The sequence below is a fragment of the Rhamphochromis longiceps genome, linkage group LG18, assembly GCF_057381845.1.
Source record: "Rhamphochromis longiceps isolate RC_006_pf linkage group LG18, R_longiceps_female_GT1.1, whole genome shotgun sequence".
NCBI classification, from domain to species: domain Eukaryota; kingdom Metazoa; phylum Chordata; class Actinopteri; order Cichliformes; family Cichlidae; genus Rhamphochromis; species Rhamphochromis longiceps.
In genome coordinates this window covers 15917587-15940615 of record NC_140574.1, presented here as the reverse complement: position 1 = coordinate 15940615, position 23029 = coordinate 15917587, and the positions used below count along the sequence as shown (strand labels likewise).

The window sequence follows — 23029 nt, the reverse complement described above, 5'->3', positions numbered from 1 at the left end:
GTCTTTACAGTGTTTTGTAATACGTCAGAGACAGCTTGGCTAGGCATTTCTGTACAAGATTAAATGACTAGAGAGAAACATTTTGCTTTAATGATATGAGCACCTCATCAAAGGCTTTAAAAAATATACAATGTGTATAAAACATTTAATGAAACTGCAGCGCTAGACTCAAAAACCTCTTGAGGATCCAGTCCAGAGATTGCCTCTCATCATCTCTCCATTTTCAAAGCCCACTGTGGTTGAATATTTAACACCATTTGACAGAATTTGTTTACAAGCATCTGTGTTGGTTACAAAAGAAAACAAAAAAATTAAGGTATTCAAATCTTTAAAGACACCAGTTTTATTGCACATCTATGCAGACAGTGCTTTGAAATGGCAATTTGTGTGTATATTGGATGTTGTCTTTGTCTTCTGAGAAGTCTGCCACAGCTATTGTTCCTCTCCAAGTATGTCCAGCCGCCGGGGGCCATACAGTAGAACATACGCTATATGCCAGTCTCCGCCACCTGACAGTCGCAGGATATCCTCTGGAGACACCACACTCACCTTGTCATCGTCAAACTTGACCCACTCATCTGTCAGAACGACACCGGAAGACACGACACATGAAGCGCTTGCACAGTATAAATTGGGACTGACTGATGTCAGGTGCGTGCCGATTACTGTCACACAAATGCGATTACCTTCTTTCCTTTTGACCCATCCCACATAGTGGCCTGAGGAGCTTGAGCGGCCTTGGTGCGTCAGCACAGCCTGCAGGTCGTAGTAGCCACTGTTGTTGGAACCAAGGTCTACAAGAAGAAAACGTGCCGTACCTTTAATTCTGACTCGTGAGCAAAAGAAAAATATCCACACAGAGAGAAAAAAAAAAAAAAAAAAAAAAGCATACTCAAATTTCACTCCAAAGATTTCATGACAAAAAAACATAACCGCGTTTGTTTTGACAGGAAAATGAAAGACGGGTCCAGCAATTTATTTAAACGTGGAAAAACAGAGTTTGTACCATTCAAACAAGCTTGAAATATTTGGTATGACCACCTTTATTCTTGGACAGCCTGACCTGTCTTTGGAGCTCTATTGTAATTTCTTTAAAGAGTCTTTAGGGATAGTTTTCCAGGTTTCTTGAAGGACATTTACACCTCTTCTTTCGATCTTGGCTGTCTTTTGTTCGATTCTCTGTCAAAATGATTCTACACTGCTTCAATAATGTTGAGGTCTGGACTCCGGGGAGGGCGATCCATGACTGATAGTTAGGGGTGGGTTTAAAACTAATTGATTTCCCTGATTCAAATTGATTTTAGTTTGAATAATGAAATATCGACTTATGAAATCCATTTTTAAAAATAAATGTATTTTGCCAGAAAAGCCAGAATCTCAGGTTAAAGCTCACGAAACCATTTCAACAACCGCCAAACAGCTAAAACAGCAAACGATTAAAGAGCAGGTAAATGGTGTCTGCAAAAATATGTAAACACAGAGCACGGATCCACCCCGATGGCACGTATGCCGACATCCCGGGTGTTGAAAGCTGACGTATCACAGATCCTGAAGCTGCAGGTTTCGTTGCTCTCAGACCAAAATTCACTGAACCAGCAGCAAGAAGATCAAAACTACACTTCACGTTTAGAAAACGCTGTCATGAATTCCCTCTTACTTTTGCCATTTTGCTTCCACCACAATAAAATAAATACATTTTTAAAAAAAAGCCACACTTCCTGTACAGTTCTTTCTCTCAGAAAGACCAGTTTACCATAAAAACAATCTGTTTTCTGCATTATTTGCTTGCTTATTATATAGCAGTTCACCATTGTGTACAGTATTTTCGCCTGCTGTTTTTTGCCTTAAAAAAAAAAAAAAAAAAAAAAAAAAAAAGGACCTGACAAGAGAGCCTAATTTCTGCTGTTCAATACAGAAGAAGTGTAAACTTTTACAAATTTTGCCAAATTGCAAAATGCTTAGCAGTGCCTCTAATAAAACCTCTGTAACTTTGCTCTGCTTCACTTCAGCAGCATCAGGTAATGTTCATACGTTGATTCATGGTTTTCTTCTGCAGAATATTTTTAAGGTTAACTGCTATAAAAACCAGAAAAACCAGGAAAATTTTCTTCATGTTTTTTTTTTGCGTTTTATCCTCAGTTACTTTGACACAAAGGCATCTGCTTGATGCTCACATCTCTGCTGAAGTCTCAGAAGTGTCAGCTTTCTATTTATAGCCTATAGGATAAAATATCCTATATCTATAGATATCTATATCTATATATATCTATAGATATCTATATCTATATCTATCTCTCTCTCTCTCTCTCTCTCTATATCTATCTATCTATATATAGATATCTATAGAGATATCTATAGATCTATATCTAGATATCTATATCTAGATATCTAGATATATATATCTATATATAGATATATATAGATATGTACTGATTAATGATTATTATTATAATATTTCTGTCTGAGTCTAAATTGAATCGAATCGAAGAGGAGATCAAATCCAGTTGGGGCCCTGTGAATCAGATCGCGTTATAGAAATCAGTGACGATACCCAGCCCTACTGATAGTGTTGCACTGTATTTTTCACCGCCATAGCGACAAAGCTATCAGACCCTTTCCAGACGATAGATCGTGTTTTGAAGCTTGCCATGTTTGTCATGCATTTGTCCAGTTTTCTATTTTTTTGTTTTTTACAGGACGCCCTGTTGGTGCAAAAATACTATTTTATACCTGTCAAAATGTTATCTTTGGCATTTTTTGCAGATTCAAGTGAACTTTGCTTAGTTGACAATACTAGTTCATCACATGAGTTAGGCACCTTTTTTATGCTCGAATGATTCATAAGTCAGTCTTACAAAAAAAGTAAAATAAATAAAAGTAAAAGTCCTGTACTGAATGTCCTTCTTTCTATGTGTAAATTGAGTGAAAAAGCAGCCAGGATAAAAGACCTTCAGAAAGCCTGGAGAACTGCTGCTCAGCCTGGCTCCTTGGAAACAGGGGTGATGACTCGAGACTTTGTCCGGTAAGGCAGGTGAATTTGTAGTGCATTTACATTTTTTTCCCCATCTACTTCCAACACCTGATTTCTTTAACTTATATTGTAAATGTATTTTTTCTACTCATGTAACATTTCCTGCACTACTGTCACAGGTACATACCCTCTGAGAACGAGAAAGGCTCATATTTCACTTCTTTTGCTGCTTCTGCCTTCTTTATCAACTAGAAAAGAAAATCAAATAGAGTTTATGCTTTAAATAGGAGTTCATCTACTCCTAAATGTGTGTAAATGTCATGGCGAGCTGATCTGCTTTACCTTTTGCTGCTGTTTCTCTAGCTTCTTGTCCTCGACCTCCTTAAACTTTGACCTGATTGGTAACATCTTTTCCTGCAGCTCGGCAGTGCACAGCTCATAAACATCCAACATGAGCGGGAACTTGACATCCTAAAAAAATATACACAAATTCTGAGACTTTAGATCCTCAGCTACTGTGAGCACTGTAAGAAAGAACTGCAGCTGAAGACAAACCTTTAGAACTTTTGCATTGACAGACTCCTTCTCTTTGTAGAAAAACCTGACCATCTGAACAGTCAAGTAAGCAGGCAGGCGGCTAAGTTTTGACTAACAGGAGGAAAGAAAACCGAAATGAATGTCATACTCAAGTCCTACATTCACACAGTCCTACAGGCAGTTTCAAATGACAAAAAGGAATATAAGAGCGAAAAGAGGACTTACGGATTTTATATACAGCGCATTTCTGTTCAGGGTCGGAGACATTTTTGTGATTTCTTCCTGCAGTCTCTGTTGGGGCAGAAAAATCAGAATTTAAAAAAACAAAACAAAAAAAACCAACTTGATCAGCTGTCTTATCATGTCTTGTGATAGAACATATCCTCTTTACTACACGAGCGCGTAACCACCAGTATCCTTGCACCTGTCCACTGCAAGCCATTTCATTTTGCACAAATCTTCCAAGTTTGTGCGGTTTTTCCTTCTGATGAAGTACGATTGGACCAACTCATCCATGTTGTAACCCATGCTGATTGACAGGCGTCCTGGCCCAAACAGCTGGAGTGGATCAGCATCTGCTAGAAGCATAACTGTGAGTCCTTCCCCCTGCAGAGGTCCTCTAATGACACTGCAGGGGTTGGGTGTATTGAGGATGGCCAGGAGTGGGAGTAAAGGGAGCTGTTGAGGAGTTTTATGGAGTGGTCTGGTAGATATCACCTCTTTGTGGACATGAGCAAGACAAAAGAGATGCTGGTTGATTTCCAATGTGAAAAAAAGAACTGTGACTAAGCCCATTACCATCATGTGTGAGGAGGCTGAAACAGTGGACTACTACAGGCACTAGGGTGTTCACTTGAATGGCAGACTAGACTTAAGAACCAAAAGTGATGCTGTGCGAAAGGGGGTGAGCAGACGCTACTTTCTGAGGAAACTCAGGTTCTTTAGTATGTGTAGCAAAATGCTGGAGATCTTCTACCATCCTGTGGTAGTGAGTGTCATTTACTTTGCTGTTGTGTACTTTGCTGGGGGACAGCATCAGTGCCAGAGATGCCCCCACGATCAACAACTAATTCACAAGGCTCGAACCATTGCTGGTCAGAATGTGCAGGTGTCTGAGTCAGTGAAGGACGGGAGGTCAATGACAAACTGCTGTCCACCATGGACAACCCACCATACCAGCTCCCCACTACAGAGGCAGCAGAGCTCATTCTCATTTGGACTGATTCAACCCCGCTACCATAAAGACCACTTCAGGAAAGCATTCCTACTATTCTCTACAAGACTGTATAACAGTTCCTGTTCTGGGCAGGTAAACACACGTGTCAGCATGCAAGAAATCACATTTTTCAACACAGATTTCTATACTATAGTTTCCAGCTGCAGTTTCTTGTGTTTACATACCGGTATTTATTAATGACATCTGCAGTTGGTCTTATTTTTCTTTAACTTCATGTTTTGTTTTGGTTTTGTTTTTCCACTTTTCCCAACTTTTATTTAACTTTTTTCCACAACAAATACAAGACTGGTTCACATCCAAAATAACAACACTGCACAGCACTAGAGTATTATAACATTATGTCCATTAGCATCCAGTTTACAGGTTACTCCCAGTGCTTCCAGTGGTTTCTTCCATTTGTCCACAAAAATTCGGGAGCTCCAATCAATATAATGTCCCAACCTGATCAGAGTCATAACATCAATGATGAGCGACTTCCATAGAGAAATGGAGGGAGGCTCAGCCCCCACCCATCTCAGCATAACTTCACGTTTTTGTTTTGTTGCATATAAATATTTTGCACTACCTCACATTATAAGCCCTTCACTGTCAGCTTGTGGTACTACTTTTTAATACTTTTACAACATTGCTTTTATCGTATTGTGTTCTATTGTTTTCATGCTGTTGTAACACAGTAATTTCCTTTGCGGGTTCAATAAACTGTCTGTCTTATTGGCTTGTTATGTGCCTGTGTATTGCACTCATACAGTTTGTGAATGAATCAAGCTTAGCATTAGCTCCTAACTGTAACCATAATAGTCAAAACACAAATGTTAAAGGTTAAAAATGTCCAGTCCAAAACCACTGTGTGATCTCAAGGTGGCTATATGCATCTTTCATACCATCTATGCTTTGCACACAGACCTCAGCCTTTTCATGATACTTACCAGCCTTAGTCCTGTTGCCAGGTATTTCACTTCTTGGTTGATGAAGCAACTGAGCTGGAGCTGGCTTTCCTTGCCCTTGATTGGTTCCTCCTCCTCAGACTCTGTGCATTTCATGCTGAATAGTAGAGTTAAGAAGAAGCCCGGCTCATTAATGTTTCACCTCTAGATTTTATCTCATTACCAACAACTATGAAAGAACAGTGCAGTCTTTTAAAGTGAAACTTATACTTGTATATATATATCTCTCAAGTATTAAAGTGCACAAAGATTTGATTGACAAAGACAGAAGGATACCTAGTTTCAAATTCTACACCAAAATACTGGTCAATGAAGTTCTTCTTTGCAGAGGCAGAGGCAGCTCCACCCTCAGATTCAGTCTGAAGATTAAAAATAACAAAATTTTCTCATGAATTTATGAGACAGCCATAATTAGATTACAAAATAATAGATTTGGTGGGGGTTTTAAGCATTACCTCCATGGTAGTCTCTGGTTCTAGTGACTCCAGCTTTTGCTGAAGCACTCTCATCATCTGCAGCCAACATTCATTGGCATCCTGAATAAACAACAAAGCACAATAAATGTCATGAATTTGCTGCCATTATGAGACTGAGTTAAAGACACGTCACATGGCTAATCAAATTTAACAACGCAGAACTATAATTAAGAGTTTTTCACCTGCTGGAGGTACTGCCCCTGATCCCCCTTCTCAGCAAACTGTGGAAAGGCCATATGGAGGAACTGCAGCAAAATAATGGGAGGGAGGCTGGACGAGGTTTTATCCATAGTCTCATATAAATCACGAAGGGCTAAAAAACAAAGAAACCATTTTATTTGTATCAGTAAATTCACGACATTAATATGTCTATTTTTTGGCATGCTTCACACCTGCTGTGATGTACTGAGATGGTGCATTTGCTCCTGAAGATCGCAGAGCACCTGAATACCTGTAGCGGGAGAGTGATGTGAGGTGAACGGCAACTAAAACCAGTGGTGGTGAAATTATTCGTAATGATCTGAACACGTCACCGACAAACAGTAATAGCAGTAAAAATGACCTCCTGAGTGCAGTTTTGAGCTCTGGCACAGAGCGTAGACACTGCACTGTGGCGTTCATGTAGCAGGTGTTGCCCAAGTTCGTCAGTCCACAAGGCAGCTCCATCTGACAATGACAACATTCACAGTGGCATTGGTTCATCTCAAGGTATAACACTACGTGTAGGTAAGGGATACATAAATTTAGTTTCATTGTAGATCTGGGACTGTGCAGAAGGGACAATACAGAATCAACACATCACATTGAGTCCACTTCTTCTTTATCAAGTATGGTCATCTGATCTGTTCTAGATACATAAACTGTCTTTTTTTAAAAGCTCAAATTTGTTGAACTCTGTCCTTTCAATTCTTTTGGCGCGTCCAATTTCAGAAACGTTAATAAGTTCACACGTCAAACTCTATGAACCACTAAAGAGGCTTTGCTCATTTCTTTAATTTGTTCTTCCCTCCTGCCTGTGACCAAGACATCAATCTCAGTACTTCATGTTGCTGGAGGAGCTTTAATAAAAGACGCACAAGTGTATCCTTTTTAGGAAGTACTAAATAAATAAGTAAATATAATTCAGAGCAGCCCTAAACATAAACAAATATAAAGAACACTGCTACATCTGAAAGTGTAAAATACAGTTGCACTATGATGCAGTTGTGCCAAACATGAGATTTGAATAAAATCTCCTTAAAAATGGGGCTCCAGAGGATGCATCTCTCTCTCTCTCTTTTTTTTTTTTTTTTTTTTTAAATGGCTGTTTTATCCACCAACTTCTCTCTCCTCATGTCTCTTCCTCGCCAATTCTGCTCACATCCCTGATGAGAGGAACCGAGGATCCACAGATGAACAAACTCATAATGAGAAAGCGGGTCTTTTGTTTGCCCATTTCCATCTTAAAGACATTTACCCAGTATTTATCATGTGGAAGTTTGTAATTCATACTGTATTTTGAGTCTGCTGCATATTTTCTCTTCAGTAAATAAATTATAAATTCATTACTACACCAAAACACCTAGCTTGCAAATGTCTCACTGAGCCACACACACAAAAAAAGTTTTTAGCAACTAAATGATTCTGCACATTTAGTTTACCATTTTATACTTTATACTCAGTACATGAAAGCCCAATTCAATCAATCACATCCACACTAAAAGCTGTAATTGTTATATTTGTTCACCCCACAGTGGTAATTTTCAGGATTACTCACCGCTGAGGCCAGCTGCTCCTCAGTCATGTCCTCTACAAACATGGGTCGGACTGCAGGCTCCTCAGGTAGGGCATCTGCTGAGCCCATCATCAGCAGGGTCATTCCCTTCAAAAAGCAGAGAAATATTCATTTCAGTAATTTATGTGAAAATTTTGTGATGAAGCTCCCGTAAAGAACCACTTGGTATATGCGGTACTCACATTTTTCAGCTTAATATTTCCCCACTCGTCATCCTAGAATTCAGATAAAACATTGATTAGCAACCTTAAAATGGATAAGGTTTACTCATCTTACCTTTAACTTTACCTTATTTGTTTCAAAACAAATGAAAAGACAAAACCAATCCTATAATTAATCAAAAAGTCCCTTTCATTTTTGTAAGAGCCATAGCACAACCTTGAAACTGAACCGAAACTAAGCATGTTTAAATTAAAGGAACTATATGCACTGGTGTGGTTCTCTGAGGATCTCCTTTTCTAGATTTTGGATGTTTATATTAGTACCTTGAGAGTGCCTCCCTTCACCATGACCTTCTGTCTGTCTGGCTGAACTCCTGTCAGGGCAAAGAGCTGCGCCTTGAACACCATGGGTGGTTCCTCAGTGTTGAGCTCTACTGCATCAAACTTCTCTTTGCCCCATTTCACATTTACTGAAAAGAAACAGAAGCACTCAGTGTCAAAATATTAGCCGTTCCTGGTTTGGGAAACCGTGACATGACACAGCACCTTCTTAGCATCAGGGTAGTGCTCCAAGGAATAAGGCACCCGGTTAGTCAAGCTGACTGTCGGTGAATAAACACAAAGTGGGAGCCAACAAATATGCAGCAGTCTGAATGTCTATGAACCGTAATAAAGGCGCTCATTGGCGATTATAGAAATCAGTATAAGATCACTGACACAAAGAAAAACTGAGTGATCGCATGTCTTCAAGACGCAGTTGGAGTAAAGACGTATAACTGTACACTATGATTTAGCTAGCTTTGTTAGCAATGCTATCCTTTATAGTAAAAGGCACAAGTGCTCCCAATTCTGCTAAAAAATTTATAGGGAAATGTCTTCAGCGAGTAAAACCACAATTAAAGTGGTGACATTGCGGTGAGAATCAGTAGCTTTACATAATTAGTTAACTCACCTTACTTATTACCTGCTAACTGGGTAACTAAGCTAGCTGACAGCAGCAGAAGCTCAGTTAGCTTGGACAGCTTTTTCACGTACTCAGTAAATAACGTTAACAAACAGCAAGCCGGATACAGTGGTGTAACAATTCTGTGCGCTTCCCTGTTTCAAAAAAGTGTCTTCTGAAATAACTCTACCACTAGTCTAAGAACAAGATGCTGTCAAGATAGCATGCTAACGGTTGTAGGCTAAATGCAAATCATGCTACACACAGCTAAGCTAACATGCTAATGTAATTTAAAACTAAAAACACGTGTAAGGGTTCCCGTTTTTAAAGTATTTTCTCCTTGGTGATAATCATGCTGTATTAAAAGTACTTTACCTGTAAACACCGGCATATTTAGAAACCTTTAATATCCTCAACTCGCTATTTTTCCTGTTTCGGTCCACTGGGGCGCGTATGAAGAGTTGCTAGTTCTCGGACTGAACTTCATTCAAACAGAATGACGCTGCAACAACACGCTGGGAACTTATCGATGCGCTCTGACATCTGCTAGTCGCCCTGCTGGCCTGCAGCAACATCCGAGATACACACACCCAGATCATTCAGACTTCTTTAATTACAGTATTTATAAGGCTGTAACTACACGGATTTCCAAGTGTGAGTGAATGATAGTTATCTCACATTAAAGAGTGCACTGCTCTCACTGTGACACCGTAAATAGACCAACTTTGGGGATGGAACCCCTTTGTTCCTTCCACTCCATATGATTAAAAAACACCAAGTATTTATTTATTTTTTTTAGAATATAAAAGCACAAAACTACAATTAATTGTGCCGCTATAGTTTAGTGATTAAGCAGAAGACCAATATGGTGAACCCTTGTGCAAAGGCCTGGGTTTGACCCCACAATAGGACATTTCCTGCATGTGTGCTCTGATGTCCTGTTCAAAATAAAAGTGAAAAAGGCCCAAAAATAAACCTGGTGAGAATAAAAGTGTCAAGATTAGCAGAGTTAAATTAGCATGTAAAGATGTGCTTAGGGGTCCTTGAATCTGTCCCAGCTGGCCTGATACAAAAACATAAATGACATCTAAAGTGAAAACTACTATACAATGAATGACAGAGATATGTTTATTGACATATCCATCAGTGCGGATTCCAATGCAATTTAACCATGCAAATTATCCAAGACACGAGTAGATCATAGTTCCAGTGCTTTTTGTTTTTAACTGAACAAAACGTTACACATAAAAAGACTGTGGAGGTATTCCATAATCCTTATGTCTCTCTCATATTATACACTGTGGGGGTGTTTGCATTAGCGGGACATTACCATGTTAGAGAAAATGACTTGCAATCGAGGACAATCATTGACACGGGCTTGTTTTTAAGATACATCCTCCTCAAATTTATGATATGAACCAAGAACGGGGACTTTGTTTTTACACAAACTCTATTGCTATGTGTTCATAAAGAGGTAATCTAATATATTTATTTATATATATAATTTTTTATATATATTCAAACCAGACAAAGCAAGTTCTGATAAAACCACACACGTGTGGCAAATTCTTAAAAAAAAATGATGGAAGAATTCAGATTTGTCTTGTTTCAACAACAAAAAAAAAAAGGAAAGAAAAACATATGGCAGTAAAATCAATATCCAAACGGTAAGGCACTAGGTGGGCCAAATGCTACACACCTGTTTAGTCTTCTACAAATAATTTACAGTCAAGTCAAACAGTGCAGTTTTACATTTGTTAACTTAATGTTTTCCTTTTGAACCACTTATCTATGAATCAATGTAAGGCAATACATTACAAAGAAAAAATACACTGAATACACAAAAAAAAAAATATTACAGACAATGTACCAAATAAACAAAAAAAGTTTTAGGACTCCTATATACCATTACAATGGAATTTTCCTTATGGCTTGGAGCAATAAAAATAATTATAATAAAAACAATGCATAGATTTAAATGATGATCTTGCATGCTCCTCACTCAATACTCAAAACATCTAATACTCATGTCCCAATACGTTGTCCCAAACCTGATATAACTGACTTGCAGAGTGATAAGAATAAAGGCAAAAAGGCCAGAGACGTTAGATGAAGGCATCAGTCATAAAAAAAAAAAAAACAACAACAACAAAACCAAAACAAAACAAAAGCATAGTTGCATTAAAGCCCACGTTATCCGACAGGTGGGGGAAAGAAATTACTAAATAGATATCAATTTTCCGCCCCTGAGACACAACCTTTCGCCGCAGATCTGCAATCCCTGTATGACAGTACCTTAAACTGAACACATACATGCAGCAGTCCCAGCAAAACCCCCTTTTACCTTCCAGTTTCCATTCCAACTCTCACATGATATGAAGCACAGGATGTCTACATGACAGGAGTCCCTCTCTCCCTCTGTTGTCCATCTTTAGATCAAGACGTGTGCGCCATCTTCTGGTGAAAACGTAGAGCTGCAAGTTTGCTGAGTTGGTCAAGTGACTCCCTCCCCTTGCTTTTTTAATGTCCACGATGCCTTGTGTCTGAAGTGTGTTGCAATTTCTCCAGCGTTGGTTATTTGTCAATATACATATATTTTTTTAGCTTTGTTTTTTTTGTTTTTTAATGAATTATCTATGCAATACAGTTTCTTTCCATTTTTGAGGATGAGGAAGGAAGGGAAAGTTTAGAGTCCAGAGAAAAATCCCAACGGTTCAGACGGTTAGCTGAAAGAAGAACAGAGACAGGTGTCCAGTAAAAGAAAGGCCTTTTCAAAATAAAATAAAAAACCTTCGTTAGTAACCCAGTCTAACAACAGAAACAGAAAAGCTGGCTTACAGACACTATAACACCTTTTCATGATGTTTGACCAGTAATGTAAAAATCCTGAATATTGGTCTAATGAGAGTTGCCATGTAAGAATATGAAGTTAGTAACTGACCCCAACAACACATTAGTGCCAATTAGAAAATCCCAAGTGCCAACTGCACAGAGCCCAAGAGTCAACCAAGCAACCAGGAAGTGTCTCTTGAGTTTGAAACACCCAATAACACAATTAATAAATAGACAAGTTTAAAGTCATAGAAAAAAGTCTGTTTTTTAAAAACGCACACACACACACACACACACACACACACACACACACACACACACACACACACACACACACACACACACACACACACACACACAAAAACTTTCTGAAGAAGTTCCTGTCAACAAGTGCTCGATGTTGTGTCTGCTGCTTGGAGGGTGGACTGCGCTCTGCTACAACACAGGAGACAAACAGCAGGTCACATGACTGACTTGACCACATCTCAGCCCACAAGATGGGTTTGAGGAGAGAGAGAAAAAAAAAAGGCTACTGACTGCAGCACACCCTGACTGACTGCCTGAAGAGAAAAAATACTCACGTTTTATCCTAGTTATCTAAAGTTATTTCACCATTAGTGAAAATATGTAAACGCAATCTGAGTTAATAAATAAATACAAATAAGGTCTGACGAGATGGGTTTTATTTCAAAGTTATCAAGTTACCTCAGCTTTCCTGTATTGCTTTTAGGGTTCTTGCGGAAGGATTGGTTGGGTCCAGAGCGAGTGGACATGGACCGCGGCGAGGCTCTTGTGAATGTCGACGGCGGGGTCTTGGGAATCTTCTTTCCGAGGTGGCCGATCCATTTCTTCTGCTCGTCTTGGGTCAGAGCCAGCAGCAGCATGTCCCGGGCAGAGGTCACGTCGTAGTTTACTGGACAGGATGACACAATCAAGCCTTAAAAACATGACCTCGAACTATCCAAGTCCTCCAAATGACTTTGTTTACACATTAGCAGATGTGTGGTACAAAACCTGATCGTGCCAGTGGTTTCACACTATTTCACTGATGAACAAGTGGCAGTGACGTGTCAACATAAGCTGGAATTTGCCAAGGGAGGACGAAACAAGGATGTAAACAACGCTTTAAAATACTTTCTTTCAACAAAAAGGCCTCAAGGATATAAACAATGTTTATATGACTGATACTGAAATTAAACAACAACAAGAACTCCCTTAGAAACCTCTGAGTTTAGCTGCAACAATAACCAATTTGTCCTGTTTACTTTGAGTATCCTAAAATGCTTCGTCAGTGAATTCCAACTTAGAGCCTGTACATAAACTAGAAAACACCTTCAAGGATTTATAGATACGGACTGTTTATTGTCTTAAAATGCTCGTGATACCAGCTTAGCCTGCAGAGATAAGAATTTGTGTTTTACCTTTGCAAGGAGCAATAACATCCTCCTTTTTGTCAAGGTGGTCCTTGTGGCACTTCACGTGGCAGCGGCGACACTCCAGGGCCGGAGGCGGCTTGAAGACGTGCCACAGAGGCTTGGCACAGGCCTCGCAGTTTGAAGGGAAGTGATATAACGTGGGGATGAACTCGTGGCCTTTGTGTGGAAGACAGTTGGTCTTGTCGCCCTGAGGGACTGTCTCTAGATCCGCCTCCTTCCTGCACTCTCCCTCATTAGCATACAAAATCTGAATAGTTAGAGAGAGATAGACAGGGCCTTGTTTCTGTGGCTGAGCAAACTCTATTCATGACTGCATGGAAATGTGAACATAAAAATAAAACTGCACATTAAAAAACAACAACAAAAAAAAGCCTACCTGGAAAATCCTTGGAATCTCATCAGTCTCAGCTCGGTACACATCTCCTTGCGTGACTGGCCTCACATGAAACAGTTTGCTACACAAGAAGGTATAAAAAGAGGAGAAATCCATTAACCTTTGTTACTTTTTCTTCTCTACATTTTTCAAGAAGACCGAGCTAGCAAGAAGAAGATGCCACAAAGAAAAACACTTACTCGATATCCAGTACCATCGAGGGGTTGGACTGCTCCTTATCCTGCTCGTCATTGTAGAACAGAATCTTCTTACTACTCACCACCACATACTGCAAATGTTGCAGAGACAAATGAGAGGGTTGGTGAAACCTCTTTCTGCATAATGAAAAATGTGAGCGAGCAAAGGAACCGTGCGACACACACCTGCTTCTTCCATCCGTATCTTTTGATGTTAGCACGATTAGGAATAGACAGCCAACCCTCCAATCTGGACTCTGAAAAGCAGCAAAGAAGAAAAACATGAAAAGAAAAATTCTGTGCAAGTATTTAGAGACACTAGATGAAGGCCATGCAGCAAATCAGGTCCAAACTCAACTGGGGAGAAAAATAAAGAACAAGTCAATAAATAAATGAATAAATAAATAAAACGCTGGTGAACTCCTCGGGAGTTTGCCAGCGTTAAGGTTAAGTGCACTGGAGTAGGTGACAAGAGAAGACTGTAGCTATCCCAGGCTGCAACTTCACACACCCATGCAAGAAGAGAATATTAGTATGAGTAAGGCCTTCTTATAGCATGCTAAGAGAGCATGTAAGACTGCAAAAGTATGTTAAAAATCCTGATGTAGTATTTGTGCAGCTGGAATTCAATTAGCTTGATCACTCGCTCCTTTCACAGAAACAAATGTGTGTTATCTTTATTCAAAAATTAAATCATAAATGCAAGTGCATGCAGCTGAAACAACACAATCTAAACAGGTTCAGTAGGGAAAAAAAAAAAAAACCACAAAAAAGTGGGATTTGTCTACTACATGTGAGGTCGTGAGGGAGGTCTTCGTGTCCAAACGAGCAGCGATTTGTGGTGAGCATGCCGACACAGACACAAGGGTGTTGCGTGTTTGAAGAACACGTTTGTTCCAGTGTTTGGAGACATTTAAAAGGTGCTGAGAGTGACGCGGCAGACCTCACACCGGGTGTTGTGTCAGTAAACTTTGTTCTAATTTGGCTGCTTCACTGCTCAGGTCGGCCTCGTGACATTAAGCAAATTCACTCCCAGCGCTCTCTCGTAATATCTCGTCACTGTTAGTCATTACATTATTTTTTTCTCCTCTAGAGCTGATTCACTCCCCACACTCTGACAGGCTTCTTTCAAAAGTGCTGTTGAATTCTCCCAGCAGATATGGCTGTCACACCTCTGGCAAAACAATACTTGAGAAATTGGGTGGAGGGGAAAAAAAACAACAAAAAAAAAACTACAGTACACACACATACAACAGCAGCAACGCAGGCCGGGCAAAAAGGGGCTGATTCACCGAGTTACTCACAGAGGAAAAGGAATGGAAGTTACAAAGATAAGAAGAGCAAGGAGAACCAACTGGGCATGAGGGAAATAAAGAAGAGATTGATTTAACCACAGCTACCAACAAACATGAAAACAGCCAGCACAACATATATTCATACACATGTTAGATGTCATTTAAGAAGGTGATGCATTAGAAAGAGAATTAAGTGAGTCAGTACAGCTGCTTCCCTGCCTTCTAACACCTTACTGTACTAAACTTAAACTGCTTGGAAAAAAATCATTCACATGATGCTCTAAATACAGATTCAGATCTTTTGGCTCATGAACTAAAAACAACACATTTAAAAGAATAAAACCTGAAAGGGAGACTTATTTTAGACGAGACAAAAGTCAAATGTGTCAAATAAACCAAAACAAAAATCATATTCAGAAGGTTATACTTCAGGAATCGAGTCCTCGTGGTACCTACGCTAACTGACACAAACAAAGTAAGTCAAGTTTTCAACCAAGTAAAATCCCACACCGCATAACTTCGTCACCAGATCAAAGTTCACGAGTATAAGTTTATTTGATTTTTAACTGTCACTGTGATCGATAAAGGCAACAGCAGCTGTGACGGGCTGGGAACATACCTGCGATATTACTGTCCGTCTCGTCTGTCTGCAGGCTGGTGACGCTGGAGTTATCCATGCGCTGCTGCAGGTCGTTCAGTTTCTCCCGGAGCTGCTCGATGTCGCTCTCCTTGCTGTCCAGCTGCATCTGCAACTCGTTGCGATACGTGCTTTCCTCTGCCAATTGCTGGTGGTAGGAAGGTCAAAGGTTAAAACCAAATAATAGTCCACAGATCATCATACTGGGCCGCAGCGCAACCAGACGTTCACGTACCGCCTGCATCTCGCTCAGCTCCTTCTGGTATTTGATGGCCATGTGGTTAAACTTTTCCTTCTCTTGATTAAGCTCCAGCTGAAGCTTGCGGTTTTCCTTCTCCTTTTTCCGCAGATCAGCTGTGCTACCCTTCTTCTTCTGGTCCAGCTTCATGTCTTTACGATTCATGATCTCTGCCAGTTTGTTCACCGCCTGACGGATGGAAAAGACCGAACAGTTGAACACATCGGCCGCATCTCTCCACTTGTTTACAGGAACAGTATGGAGTAACTTCTCGAAAAGTAAGAGGCTCTTACCTGAGTCTTCAGTGTGCGCTCTGTGTAGAGGATCTTCTCATAGTTGGCCTTGATTGATTTTTCAATTTCTTCCTTCTGAGCGACATATTCTGAGAGAGACAAGGGGAATAAGCTTGTACATCGACATTAATTACAACGCGGAGATGTGCGCATCATGAAAAGCACAGTACCTTCATCCTGAATACGAAGCTTTTCACTTAACTCCGTCTTCTCTCTGCTGAGATTCTCCACATCTTTGGTCAGAGTTTTATAGGATTCCTCAAGCTGTGCAAAAATATGAAGATGTTTATTTTCTCTACTTTAAGTTAACAGAATTAGAAATTGAGCAATGAATATGAGTGTGGGAATAAAGAAAATGCTGTCAGTGTGTGTTTGAAGGCTCACCCGTGCAATAGTAGCCTCTTTCTCCCCAATCTCCTGCTTATGCCTTGTCACTGCTTTCTTGTTCTCTTGGCTGAGCTCGAAATACTGCTCCTCCTGAAGTGCCCGAGCAAGCTGTTCTGACTCGGCCTTGGTCACTGTCAGATCCAGCTGTGCAGACAAGGAATCCCTGTGTGCAGGATAAAGGAAGTTTGATTTTAAAAAAGAAAAAACCTCATCACTTGAATTTTCCCCCCATCAAACAGCAAAAGCTGAAAGAAATGAGGAATACTTACAAAAGGTTAAAGGTTATTTAGATATATAAGAAGGCTGCAATATGCATGAGGAGAACCGAGCCTCTTACCTTTCGTTGCACAAATCCTGCACCTTCTTATTAGCCTCCTGTATCTGCCGGTTCCTTTCCTCAATCTCCTCTTTTAGTTCTTTGACCTGAGTTTTGTAAAGCGTCTGAGGGAGAAAAAAACGAGATTAGCTGGAGCTTTTCACATTAAATGAGCACGACAGAGAAACTGTGACATATACTCACAGAAAAATACTGTTCAGCCTCAAGCTGGTCCTGAAGTTCCCTCATCTGTCCCTCGTTGCCTCTGTACTGTCTGTTAGCACGCCAAAACAAATATGTTAGGTGTTTGATTTTTTTTCTTTAGTAAATCCAACATGTATCATATTTTACACAGCAACCAAAACACTTCAGCCAGGAAAACAAAAAAGAGACCTGACATCTTAATTCAGCCTAGTCAGCCGACGCAGTAGAGCAAACTAGCCAGAGGATTAGCAATCAAGTAGATGGAGCTGGACTGAGAGTAAACGCTAATCCTGTGGTGTAAACACTGTAGCAGAACAGCTTTGAGAGTCACGCTCTAAGCTGGAATAACAGCACTTTTATGAAAATAGGAGGCAATTATAGGGCAATTTACACCCCGACTTCCAAGGAGCATTACTGGCCAGTGCAGCAGTAAGAGAAAATAAGCCCTCCTGGCTACAGCTACTGCCAGTTTGTTTCCAGGTTAAATTAACTGACACAATGGTGCAAATGCCCCATTTCATGTATATATAACTATTAATCATCAATTTTATCTCCATCATATTTGATAATGTTTAAGGCTCTATAACTAGTGAGCAGACAACATGGATAACATTTTAAGAGAAAAACAAACATTGAGTTTTCTAACTAAAAGGTGAAACTTACTTGGACAGCTGTGCCAGCTGAAACTCCAGTGAGCGTTTACTTTCCAGTGATGTGTTGATCTCTTGTTTGAGCTGTTTCTCTGAACACCTAAGACGGTCCATCTCCTGCATGCGGGTCTTCAGGTCGTTCTGAATCTGGATGCGTTTGCTTGACTCCTGCTCTACCTGAATCTGCAGATTCTTCACCTGGAGAAGAACGAGAGGGCGGGAAAGAATTCTAGGAATCACGGCGCTGAAAGAAATAAAATGACACACAAAACTCCATTGTGAGGATCGCTCAGTTACCTCATCCTCCAGCCGTTCCTTTTGCTTCATCAGCTGCTCCATTTTCTGCACAGACTGCTTAAGGTCAAACTCCAACATTGAGCACTGCTTCTCAACCTCCACCACCCGGCTCTCTGCCCTCATCCTTGCTCCCGTCTCCTCTGACATCTTCTGCTGGACAGCTGGAGAACATATTTGAAAAAGCAGTTAGTGTAATGGCTGTTTGGTTTTCGGGGATAACTACCATTTAACAACTCTTCAAGTTCACTTCAGATAATATATGCAGGAATGAGGGAACAGAAAGACGGCAACAGGTTTCAACTGGCGTCTGTTCAAAGCTCGAAAATTGCATAGAGACATTTGATACAGAAAAGCTCATTTTAATTTTTTCTTTTTTGTATGTATCACCAAGCTGAGCCGTCTGGGTGAATCTTTTGCTGTATCATTCTATTGCAAAAAAAAAAAAACCTGAATATGCAACAAGGCAATGTCCTAACACGCTCATTGCTTTGCACCATGAATTCCTCTCACCGAAAACAGAACCTGGAGGTGACTTCTTATAAGATAGTAGAAAATAACCATGAGGCAGAGAGAAAAGGTAATAATATTTGAGACAAATAGAACAGTCAAAGCAAAAAAAGAATCTTAATGATTTGAATTAGAGGGGGGGGGAAACACAAGAAGTGAAGCAGGGCATGAGCGCACGTAGGCCTGACATACCAGACATGGCAGCTGATTTGGCTTCTTCGATAGACTCGTATTTGTCAGTGAGCTGTGCCCGCGTCACCCTGTGCTCCGTCTGTTCTTGCTCCAGACGCTGCTGCAAGGTCTTCAGTTTGTAATTCAGGTCTATCTCCAAATTGTTCTTTTCCTGTGGCGAGGGAAAACAACAAAAGAACACAACAACAACAAAAAATCAAACAACTTGCACACGTCTACAAATTGGATGCACAAATACTACTCAGTGTGACATGCATACCTTCTCCAAATTATTGCTTCTTTCCTGGGCCTGTTTGCGTTCCGCCTCCATCTTGGACAGACTAAGCTTCAAGTTTTTGTTATCCTCTTGCAACCCCGACAATCTCGCTAAGAGTGAAAGATAAAGGCAGACAGTTAAGACATGAAGCTGGGTTTTTTCCTCTTTTTTTAAAGCCTTTTAAAGTAATTATTTCATACCAATTCAATTCTACTTTGGACTTTTAAATATGTATTTTAACTGTATGGTAACACTTGCTTTTTCAGTTATCAATAACTGAAACTGTAATCTGGTCGAGCTATCGCAGATTTCACTTGTTTTCGAAGTGATATATCAGTGTCACCTTGCAGCTCCCTGATCTCCTCTGAGTCCTGACTGTAGTTCCTCCGTTCAGAGTCCAGGGTGCTCTGTAGAAGCAGGAGCTCTTTCTCCAGCTGCGCCTTCTCTCCTTCTACTGCGCGGCTCCTCTCCTGCAGCTCACGGTTCAAATTCTCCAAATGTGCCATTGACTTGGTCATCTCTGTGTGGCTCTTCCTCAGTCTCCCCGCCGTGTCTGACTCTGCACGCAGCAAGTCGTTGGCCTCTTCCAGCTGTCAATCCAAAATAAAAATTAAAGAAAAAAATCCAACACAAAGGGAGGGAAAAAACATTTAATGTTTTGTCCTTCAGTTTCCAGAGTGTGCATGCATGTGTCTGCTGTATACCTGATTCTGAAGCTGGGTAATCTTGTCATTTGAGGCTTGCGAGTTCTGACTGATTTTCTTCATATCTTCCAACTGCTCCTTCAAATTTGACACTAAGGGGAAATAAAGGAAATAAAGAATAAGAAAAAAAACTCAACCTCATTTAAGCTCCTCTTTCCAATTACAGCAGAGTTAGATTTAGTTTCCCCAGTATAAATTATTTTATGTCAGCAGCCTAGAGCCAACACACATCATTAACTTTATTATATGAACATTAGATTTTACCACTACATAATAGCAGCTGCTTGTTTAGCTATGGGTGTGTTTATAAATGTATTGTGACATGGCTGAGGTGCCTTTTAGTAATTCATTATTCAGTAATTCATTTTTTTTCCAGAGTGATCAGACTAGGAGTGTCTGAGGCAGGTTTGTCTTTCTTCATTTTTAGACTTTATGTTTACAAAAACTATTAACTCTGGACAGCAAATTACTGCTAAAGGACTGAAAGAAAGTATTAGCACAAAGAACATTCGTGACTTTTTTTGTGTTTTTCTTCAAAAATAAATTAAATTAAATGTAAAAAAAGAGCTGATAAGAGTAATTTCAAGTCAGAAGCCCATGTGCAGAAAGTCAGCAGTTAGGAAGATGAAGACGGTACGAGGTTATCAGGTAATCCAATCAGCACATTAGGCTTCATCTGATAAAAAAAAAGTACATACTTCATCTTACTCAACGATTAAAATTCTCCCCAACTTTGCTAGTACTGGGTTGAACACCAATTTGCCTTTAGAACTTCTTTCATTCTTCATGGTGCTCGAAACATTCCTCCGACGTTTGGCTCCATATTGATACGAAAGCATCACACAGTTTCTGCAATTTTGTCGCCTGGACATCCAAATTAAGAATCCCTCATTCATCAGATTCCAAAGTTGCATTTATTGGTTTGAGTCCTCCTGACTGTGGAGGCCATTGGAGTACAGTGAACTTCCTGCCATTCTTTTGCGGACCATTCTCTGAAACATCCCAGCTCATCTGGCACCAACAAACAAGCCATCTTCAAAGTCACTTATATCCCCTCTGTTTCCCATTCTGATGCCCAGTTTGAACTTTAGCAGGTCATCTTAACCATATCTACCGGCCTTCGTGCACCGACTTCCTGCTATGTGATTGATTAGATATTTGCATTAACAAGCAGTTGAACATGTGTACCTAATAAAGTGACCAGTGTGTGTATTTTGCAAGAAGTCTAACTCATAACCTCAGCAGCATTTCATTAAGTTCACCTTCGTTTTCCAAATTCCGTCTCTTCTCTGACTCCTGGTCGGCTTTTCTTTGGTACTCTGTGAATCTGTGCTGCTGCATAAGCTTGTCCTTCTCCAGCAGAGACAAGCTGGCATCGGCGCTCTTCCTCAGGTTTGCCTAAAGCGAGGAACAAAAGAGCAGCTTTGATGTGGATGGGGAACAAGCTCTAATCTAGCCACTGATCTGAAACAGTAATATATTTAACTTCATAGCTTGCTAGCGACACCACACTATATTAACAAAATCAAAGGAGTGTACTGCAAAGCTGATAACAGGAATTTATAATGCGAGGAAGAAATATTTTAAAAAGGCATTTACCTCTTCATCCAGCTCTTTCATAATCTTTTCAATCTTGTTGTTTGATGTCCTAGGGGCAACAAGAGAAAAAATAAATAAAAATAAATAAATAAACACTCTGAATGTCTCTCACAGAGATGAAACAATGAGGCTGAAGTTTGTAAAATCTTGTGAAAATTGTTTCATGGAAAACTCCAGTTTCCTCATAAAATCACAGAGGCACCAAGGGACAGAAGACACTTTGGGACCATGTCGTTATTAAGTGTCATTCAAGCATTAATCCTCCCACGAAACAAAACTTTTTTTAGAGTTTGCAACTCATCTATTCTGTTCTCATCAGGCTCAACGTTTTTGCAAGATGTCTTTAGTCAGACTAACAGGCAGACTCATTTTCCCATCATGGATTAAGAAATTTACATCTTCATTCTTTTCCTTCAAGCCGAGGCTTTGTCTTAATCTGTATTTTGGAAAGTGGCTATGAACGTAAGACAAAGGATTATTCCATACCTGCATTTCTGCTCCAACTCATCTTTCAACTGCATTTCACTGTGCAGCTGCTCCTCTAGCTGGTAGATTCGTTTTTGCAGGTTCTCCAACTGAACAGAAACATTCCATTTCAACTGATCAGATAAAGTCGCAGACATCCAACGTGTCAAAGACCTTGTCTTGAAGACTTGTACTCACATGACTCTTATCTTCTTTTGTGGAACTGCTACGCTTGTCACTGCTCTTCGTGTCAGCGGACCTTCGCAAAAGGCTGGGGAAAAAAAGCGTTAACAGACAATGAACTTTTCATAAGTCTGTGACATTTACTCTGAAATTTGTTGTTGTTTGTTTGGCTCCATGGCTAAAGCATCCTTGATGCACAATTAAAAACCTGTATTGACATAATATATACAGGTATAAATATAAAAATTCAAGAAAGATGAAGGGAAAAAAGCAGAACACACACATAATTTAGTGGTACAAAGAACAAGTCTGGCAGACTTACTGTTGATTACTGTAATAGGTGAAGCCTACAAACGGGAGCTGGTTGCCCACAAAGGCCTTTGGTATGGGAAAGGTCTCCTCCTCTCCCCGATCCTCCTCAATGTCATCAAAGTTACTGGTGTCAGTGTCACTGCTAAGTTCGGGGACTACAGGGGCAGCCGCTGCACACAGCAAAGGAGACAACAAAGAGTGGGGGGGGGGGGGGGGGGGGGGGCAAAGGGGGGGGAACACACCAAATTTTATTATACATAAAAGCCTCCATGTGTTAGAGGGCATGACAAAAATTCAGAGCACATGTTTTGGAAAACACTCCTAAAAGTGTTGGCAGGTCTTTCACTACAGGGAATAACATAACACAAAGTCAGTCAATGTCCTGATACCATTCAAGTTTTGTTTAATATTAATTAATAAACACCAGGGATGTCATGAAAACTGATATTTCAGAACAAGTCAAAGCCAACACTGTGATTACTTAGTAATAACATAAAATAGTTTGCAAATGCAGCAACAGGTGTGGTGTGACTTGTGGGAAATTTTATATGGAGGAAATGATGAAGATCATCATAACAGATGAACTACACATTGAATTTAAGCTATGTTATAA

General features: G+C 40.0%; 2 protein-coding genes across 3 annotated transcripts in view; both read right to left on the bottom strand.

Moving 5' to 3' along the window:
* Positions 1–317: 317 nt before the first annotated feature.
* On the bottom strand, positions 318–9572 carry usp14 (ubiquitin specific peptidase 14 (tRNA-guanine transglycosylase)). Its single transcript, XM_085389783.1, has 16 exons — positions 9419–9572; positions 8425–8570; positions 8122–8154; positions 7922–8026; positions 6728–6831; positions 6558–6616; positions 6348–6478; positions 6145–6225; positions 5966–6048; positions 5672–5786; positions 3734–3799; positions 3527–3619; positions 3314–3442; positions 3159–3219; positions 687–794; positions 318–578 (listed from the first exon to the last, which is right to left on the bottom strand). The coding sequence occupies exons 1-16, from the start codon at positions 9432–9434 to the stop codon at positions 433–435; spliced, it is 1476 nt and encodes a 491-aa protein (XP_085245909.1). The 5' UTR covers positions 9435–9572; the 3' UTR covers positions 318–432.
* Positions 9573–10157: 585 nt separating this feature from the next.
* The window catches only part of rock1 (Rho-associated, coiled-coil containing protein kinase 1), a 31419-nt gene continuing 18547 nt past the window's right edge, over positions 10158–23029 (bottom strand). The window contains exons 10-33 of one of the 2 annotated variants that reach the window (XM_085389780.1): positions 22427–22586; positions 22120–22192; positions 21943–22031; positions 21457–21505; positions 21120–21255; positions 19858–19949; positions 19497–19743; positions 19157–19263; positions 18898–19048; positions 18199–18359; positions 17915–18099; positions 17252–17321; positions 17069–17172; positions 16729–16894; positions 16515–16608; positions 16345–16433; positions 16049–16240; positions 15796–15961; positions 14068–14138; positions 13885–13973; positions 13688–13766; positions 13297–13558; positions 12581–12788; positions 10158–12310 (exon numbers count right to left, since the gene is read on the bottom strand). In XM_085389780.1, the coding sequence (XP_085245906.1) occupies positions 12259–12310; positions 12581–12788; positions 13297–13558; positions 13688–13766; positions 13885–13973; positions 14068–14138; positions 15796–15961; positions 16049–16240; positions 16345–16433; positions 16515–16608; positions 16729–16894; positions 17069–17172; positions 17252–17321; positions 17915–18099; positions 18199–18359; positions 18898–19048; positions 19157–19263; positions 19497–19743; positions 19858–19949; positions 21120–21255; positions 21457–21505; positions 21943–22031; positions 22120–22192; positions 22427–22586 (3092 nt within the window). In that variant the 3' untranslated portion in view covers positions 10158–12258. The remainder of the gene's footprint in view (positions 12311–12580; positions 12789–13296; positions 13559–13687; positions 13767–13884; positions 13974–14067; positions 14139–15795; positions 15962–16048; positions 16241–16344; positions 16434–16514; positions 16609–16728; positions 16895–17068; positions 17173–17251; positions 17322–17914; positions 18100–18198; positions 18360–18897; positions 19049–19156; positions 19264–19496; positions 19744–19857; positions 19950–21119; positions 21256–21456; positions 21506–21942; positions 22032–22119; positions 22193–22426; positions 22587–23029) is intronic. The other variant, XM_085389781.1, reaches the window with a different exon arrangement.